At 34.7% G+C, this 7,758-nt stretch overlaps 1 protein-coding gene across 2 annotated transcripts in view; it reads left to right on the top strand.

Moving 5' to 3' along the window:
- Nucleotides 1–1,181: 1,181 nt before the first annotated feature.
- The window catches only part of LOC128242679 (septin-7-like), a 51,215-nt gene continuing 44,638 nt past the window's right edge, over nt 1,182–7,758 (top strand). Inside the window, exon 1 of one of the 2 annotated variants that reach the window (XM_052959929.1) lies at nt 1,182–1,238. In XM_052959929.1, coding sequence (XP_052815889.1) covers nt 1,235–1,238 — 4 coding nt within the window. In that variant the 5' untranslated portion in view covers nt 1,182–1,234. The remainder of the gene's footprint in view (nt 1,239–7,758) is intronic. The other variant, XM_052959931.1, reaches the window with a different exon arrangement.

The raw sequence follows: 7,758 nt of genomic DNA, 5'->3' as shown, positions 1-7,758 counted from the left end.
TGATAAAATTCCCTATGAAGCTCATGAGCTCCAAAATCTTTTTGAAATACTTGAATTCTTTTAGAAGGCATACGTTGTGAAAAGCTTAATTTTCCTATTTTGCAATTCAAAATCGTGAAGGGTAGCGAATCATTCGTAGTTGGAGTAAATCTGTAGTCAGGAAATATAGCACCAGAAATGTACTCCAAAACCAAATGTTTGATCCATCTTCCCACAACTATCATATTATTTGCCACAACCCGAAGTAGTATACGTTAAAAGGATCAGCTGTGTATCAAACCGGTTTATTCCATTTAGAACAACTCGACCATTGCTTTCGATGGAAAATGGCCGAGGTGTTCCGAATGGTATGCTTCCTGTAAATCTAAAGTCTGTGGATTCCAAATAAAATATATAATATTAGATATTTTCCATGGGGTCAATTTTAAACACGGTCAACATCTTAAACGTTTCCCAGGCCGCGGTCGCCTGTTTTGGGGCAAGAGCCTGATCAAAACGTCTATTTGGTTTTAACTTTTACCTCAGAAGAGCTTAAAAAATATGATATCTATTAAAATGCCATACCTTCATTATCCCAGCATTATCAAGTGCCATGATTTTCTATTTAATCAAGGTGACGAACACATTTGCTTTACACTGAACGTGGAAAAATTCGACGAGTCCGCAGTCGCAAAACAATGAACAACAATGTCATTTAAGGCAATGATCAGCCTCAAGTTATCACTAAGGACTCCCAAGGCTATACAGGTCCATTATAAACCATTTCATGGTTTGGCATGAAGAGGCGAAAACGTATAGCGCACTTTGTCGAATAGTTTCATTTTCAATAATGTATGTATCTTCTGGCTTGTATATATCAAGTTATTCTTTCTTTACTGTGTACAAAAACGTCTCGTAATATTCAAGAGTGAATGAGTCGACGAACCTTTAAATAACCAGGGGAAGTAACACTGAATCCAACGACTTGAAGTGTTTTTATAGTTATGTGTAACCGCCAGTAGCTTCCCTTGAGTAGTCATTACGTTTTAGTATATCTAAGTTTTATGTTTCATTGTCATGTCCCTTATTTATGAAATATAGAGTCTTTGATATGTTTTCGTTGCTAAATCCATTGAATTATAAGTGTTTTTACCGATTGCTATTATTATTTTGACGATTTATGAAAGAAGGTTGAAAAATATTATGCGCATGCGCACTTACCGATTAGTGGCGGTGATTTCAGATTTAAGAAATAATGGGTATGTTTTTGCAACTTTTAACAACCTTTCATGAATATAATTGATACAAATCATGGTAATTTCAACACAAATTATAATGACAACCATAATGAATGTGTTTAAATGAAAGCCGTTCATCATTATCTATACCAAAATTGAATGATTAGTCATTGTTATTGATTTTGTTCCAGATGTCAAAAACTATCGAAATTAAATGCCATTTCCGGGTAGGCTTTCGGACGTTTTTGCACAATTGTGTTGTTTCAAATGAAAATGAACTTAGCTTGAATGATGCAGCTTAATTTTAGATTTTGATAAATAAATTTATACTCATATGGAAATAAAACACTACGTTATCCTTAGCCACAATAATGCGCGTTTAGGGAACGTTTTTTAACATTTGGATATTTATTGTGTTCCCTATAACGCCACAAGTCGATTTATTTATACCAGTGTAAAATAAAATATTAGACTATTATATTACAACAACACTGAATTGTTAAAAGAAAACATAAAAGGGACACATAAATGCTATACTGGTTAATACCATTTATTTATAACTTAAGTTTTCCATGATAAACTGACGCTGATCGGCTTCTGTCAACTTTTCACTGCCATATTGGGTTAGCCACTATTAGTATATTTATCCTACACAGTGACCTCCCCTGTTGAGACATCGATATTCTTGATACATTATTCATAAGGTTGATGTTTTTTTGACTGTTTTCCTGATAAGTATATATATATATAAATGTATTTGTTTTAGTAAAGCTTTTAAAAAACCTTATTTATATGTGTTCACATTTTTATCAAATATTGATGCCCTTAACTGAAGATGACTACCTGATTTCAAATGCGCATTTTATTAGTGGAGTTTAACCGGAACAGGTGGGCGTTGTCTTTGCGCTAAATATACTAAGCGCTGGGATCTTGGCTAGGAAAACAACAAGTGGTATATGGACGCGAAGAGTCGCCAACAATAAAATTATCAAAGGCTCTGAAGCGGCTGTTTATATGGACTAACGTTATCCTTTGTAAGATTTACTAATAACGGCGACTAATAACAACATAGTCGGTTCAAAAGCTTATATTGTATTGTTTGTATCTTGTTGACTCAAATTAAAAGTGATCTTATTTTAACTAGTTAACATATGGATGTGCCCTCAACCTTATCCTTAATCTTCAACATTCTCTCCTCGACACGCTTGGTCTGGTTCACAACCGTGCAACCCAAATAGATTAAAGTTCATTTTCAAAATTTGACACTTTCTTTTTAAGCTGTTCAATAGCCCTCACTTTACCTTAAAGGCAATTAGTCTCTTGAAGGTAGATTATTAGATCTTTATTAGAGGGTTCCTTACTTTCCGTAATAGTATCCAATTAAAAAATACTGCCATTACCACGTACAGCATGTGACATAAGCATTTTGACATTTTTACTTGGAGGGAGGGGTGTAATTTTGGTGAAAGGTTTGAGTTTGACTCAGTTATTTTTTATTTAATTTGCTGTCACTAGTGTTGGGAATCGGTCAAAAAAATTTTAGTCGATTAATCAGTCCACTTAACCGACTGATTAATGATTATTCGGTTGCTAATAAATGACCGTACAAATAGTTAATATATATAACAGATAAGCATCTATGGGGCAAACATACTTGATTAATTTTGGCAAAAACACTTAATTTCTTAAAGGAAACTGAAAAACTTAGATATTTGTATATAAGTAAACAAAAATCAAAGTAATTTCTAAAATAAACCTCAAGATATCCTGAAAAACATAATCCCATCACCCCTAAGGTGAGTAGAACTTTATTGTTTCTCTGTTTAACATCAATTATTTTGTAGCTGTGAATTATTTTTAAAAATAAAAGAAAGATGATGACAATTTTCATATTTGTTAACTTTTTAAGTTTATGATACAGAAAAAAGTGACAAAAAGTTTTGCATTTAACGAGTAAACAACAACGTAAACAATGTTAAGAATGTCACGGAAACATTCTGCTACAGTTCTCTTTTTATTCTTTTAATTTTTGCCCTTCTTTCTTGGACACGGAAAGCATGATTCTGAGCCTGACGCCATCTTGAAGCAAGTGCCTTAGCGATTATGTATTAAGAATAGCGATTGGTTTTAGTGCAGGTTATAATCCAATCAGAAATAAATTTTCTGGTTTGCCATGGAATTCCTTTTAACCATAGCGATTGGGTTACATCATTCAATCAAAAGAAGGTTTACCGATATCGGTAATTTTACGGTTTGTCACTAGGATTATTCGTTACAAGAACGATTCGTAATAGAAACTATTTACGGGAAAGTTTGTATCGCAATATTGGCCATCTTTGTAAAATTCGTCGAAGAATGAAAAAAATTGTCGCGAATTATTCAGAGCTCTCTGTGGCAACGATTAATCGACGAACTGATTAATCAGCCCAACACTAGCTGTCACCCCCCTCCCCCCTTCAAAAAAATACATTTTGGTTTAATTTGCTGTCACCCCCCTTCCCTGTTCAAAAAAATAATCTCCATATGTCCATTTCAGGGTTCGAATTTAGACTCGCATACTCTCAAAATGTGAGTGACATTTGCAAATTGCGAGTGACTTTTATTCAAGCTCGCAAAATTCTGCGAGTGGCTTTTTCTAGACCACAAAATGTTAAAAGGAAAGTAGAATAAACACGAACCTTACTCCACTTCTAAGTCGAATGTAAACAGCCTATAAGTGGCATGCTTACACTACCAGTATAGAGAAGACAGTACGGAGTCACACTCTAGTAAGCTTTCAAAAATAGAACAATTACGGAAAAGGCTAAGTTTTATCTCAAATCTTTCCAGGAAGCTCCGAATGCTCCCAATACAAAGTGAATACAAATGACGTAATGACCTAGCTCAATCATTGGCTAAATTTAGCGCTTTCGCCCACTATATGTAAACCCCATCAACCTTTTAATATACTGTATCCGCCCAACTGTCAAAAAGAATAGACTTCGATATATTTTATAGTCCAAAGCATCCACGCTACATTTACTGTTGCTTTTATTATACCCCCACAAACGAAGTTTGAGGGGGTATATAGGAGTGAGCTTGTCGGTCGGTCTGTCGGTTTTCATGGTTACCGGACGATAACTCATGAAAGGCTAGACAGATTTGAAATTTTTTTGTAACACAGGTGTAACATCAGAAGATACAGGTCAAGTTCGATATTGGGGCTGGTGGGCCCAAGTTCAAGGTCACTGTTACTAAAAATAGAAAAACAGTTTCTGGACGATAACTCATGAAAGGCTTGACAGATTTGAACAATTTTTGGTACACAGGTGTAACATCAGAAGATACAGGTCAAGTTCGATATTGGGGCTGGTGGGGCCAAGGTCAAGGTCATTGTTACTTAAAATAGAAAAACAGATTCCGGACGATAACGCATGAAAGGCTTGACAGATTTGAACAATTTTTGGTACACAGGTGTAACATCAGAAGATACAGGTCAAGTTCGATATTGGGGCTGGTGGGGCCAAGGTCAAGGTCAATGTTACTTAAAATAGAAAAACGGTTTCCGGACGATAACTCATGAAAGGCTAGACAGATTTGAACAATTTTTGGTACACAGGTGTAACATCAGAAGATACAGGTCAAGTTCGATATTGGGGCTGGTGGGGCCAAGGTCAAGGTCACTGTTACTAAAAATAGAAAAACGGTTTCCGGACGATAACTCATGAAAGGCTAGACAGATTTGAACAATTTTTGGTACACAGGTGTAACATCAGAAGATACAGGTCAAGTTCGATATTGGGGCTGGTGGGGCCAAGGTCAAGGTCACTGTTACTAAAAGTAGAAAAACGGTTTCCAGACGATAACTCATGAAAGGCTAGTTTTTCTTGTCAGCAGTGTAACTTCTAAATTACTCAACAGATTTAAATAAAACAATACATGCATGATAAAAGAAGATGCAGTGTGCAGTAACCTTGGAGTTATGGCCTCTTTTCAAAGGAATGGTTTGCCATTCCTGTGTCCAGGCGGCATTTGGGGGTATTCGTCACTCCTGTGACAGCTCTAGTTATGTTAAGTCATAAATTACATGTACAAAATCCACTAACCTGCATGAACATCATTTGCAACTGTATAAAGACACTTATTTTTTATTGATGTTTGTTTATTAAAAAAATAAAGGTATAAAATGAAGTTGTATAAACAAATTTAGGAGTCTATTTAAATTTCCACTTCTTTATTTAATTTCGCTTTGAACATTACTGTAAAGGCAATGTAATGTGCTTTAATTACCAAAGTGAATAGATGTTCAGAATTATATTATACCTGTGGTCAGGGAGTTGTTTTATTCATCTCAGATTATGTTGTAAAAGAAAACAGATATAAAAGTAAGCTTACTTATTATTTGTGTCTGGTCAAAAAAATGTTCCTTTTTCTTCTCATGGCTACTGTATTTGTGACCAGATATTTGTCCAAAATTATTGTTTTTGTCTGTATTTTGTCAGAAATGACTTAAAAACATCATTTCAGGCCAAACAATGAAACATATGCCTACTGGATTATGGATTGTTTATGTGTCATTAGGTCAAATTCTAGTCATGATTATTATTACTTTAATCATATAATAGCCATTTTAGCAAAATTATAATAGCCATTTTAACAAAAAAGACTATTAAAATAGTAAAAAGCTTGAACAAGCGTCATCCTGACAAACATTTCACAGTCAAATGATTTTTCATTTTGAAAGAACACTTGCCTTTGGGGGAAAAATGAAATCAGTTTTCATTTGAGTGGGAAAACAACATTTTACCTCAGTCTAAAATAAAAAACATGTTGACTGGAATCGGCCATTTTGTTGGAAATGGTTAGTCTTTTTGTGGTAAATTTTGTTAATGTTGAAAGTGAACAATAATCCAAATGCACCTCCTTTTGTTTAAAACATTGCTTGGGCAACCATTTTGTTTTCATGGCACCTGTTGTTCATCTTTTATAGAACCCTCTACCCTAATGTACTGTGGCACAAAACAGTTGGTCTGGTAAACCTTGGTTGGGCTGGTAAAAGAAGTTTACATCCTATTCTGGCCAACTGGGTGGGTTAATACCATTTTAAAAAGTGTTTATATTGGAAAGGAACATTTGACCCAAAATAACTTTTACGTTATGAGTAGAATTTTCATGAAAATCAACATGGCTGTAAAAAAAAGGACATACCGTATTATATCATGTATAGGACGCTAGTATAGATAGGACGCAGGCAAAAAAATCGTTGAAAAAAGGGTAAAAACCCTTAATATATAAGATAGGACGCAGCGGAAAAATATCAAAATCGGAGCCGAAAAATTGAGGTTGGTAAAGTATTTATAACATAATATTGAAGTAAAAAAATACAATTGTATATAAGGCATATTTCGATAATTATTGTCGTATTTCGGTAATTTAGCATTTCGGTAATTAAGTGTACACAACAATTATATAAGTCTTGACATTTTGAGAACATTCACGCATATTATAAGGCTTATACAAATGCTGTAATAGTCCCGACACGCCTTCTGACTGTCAGTCAACCGTTGCAATAGTATCGACATGCCTTTTGAATGACAGTCAACCGTTGCAACCGTTGCAAAACTGTGTATTGTCAAAACTGATGATTGTTCTGATAAGGCTTGTCGCTGTGCGGATTAAAGCATGTCAGGCATAATTAATGCGTGTCGGTAATTATCCTTGCCAGCGGAAGGCACGACGGGTAAAGTGCAAACAAACAACCATACGGTATTACCATCGCAATAGTTTGTTGATGTTTTTCTAATGACAGACAGCGTGTGTTTATCACACCTTCGCACATTTGAAAAGATTTGATAGTGACAATAATGCTACTTTGTGTTATGCACATTCCTTTATTAATTTTTTGAAACAGTAACATACAACAAAATGTTTTGCAAAATATCAAAACATTAAAATCATGAACAACGATTAATTGATATTTACCTCCTTTCCCGATTTTCCGTTGCCGTTATAACTCAATCCAGTTAAAGTGCTGACTCACATCGAGTTTTTGTGAGTAGCATCCCTTTTGTAAAAAAGTAAACACTCATGTTTGTTTTCAATTTATTTCTCAATAAATCATTTTAAAGTGAACATTCAATATATTTCTGCGTGGGTTAACTTGATACTTACTAGGGATGCAAACGAATATTCGAATATTCGATCAAACGTTTGGTATTCGAATGTTAAAATCGGTATTCGAATATTCGAAAAAAAAAATTCAATAACGAGAACAAAACACATTTTGCCTTCATCACTGATGTTGTTTATAAAGCTCGTTTATCTTGTTTTTACAACGATTGGCCCCGAATCCCAGAGGTGTGAATGTGATGACTAGACACGCGACATGTGTCATTTAGGGACATTTCGTCGGGTACTATAAAAAGTCCCCCTACTTTTACAATAACTGGCTAGGGATCGGCTTTAACACCAATGTGTTGTCTTGGCTGCAAATTATGCTGTGCAAAATAGCGCAAAACGAGGTGATGATATAAATGCCACAATAATGTAATATTGTGCTCAG

Source organism: Mya arenaria, chromosome 8 (assembly GCF_026914265.1).
Source record: "Mya arenaria isolate MELC-2E11 chromosome 8, ASM2691426v1".
NCBI classification, from domain to species: domain Eukaryota; kingdom Metazoa; phylum Mollusca; class Bivalvia; order Myida; family Myidae; genus Mya; species Mya arenaria.
This window is presented reverse-complemented; position numbering and strand designations above follow the sequence as displayed.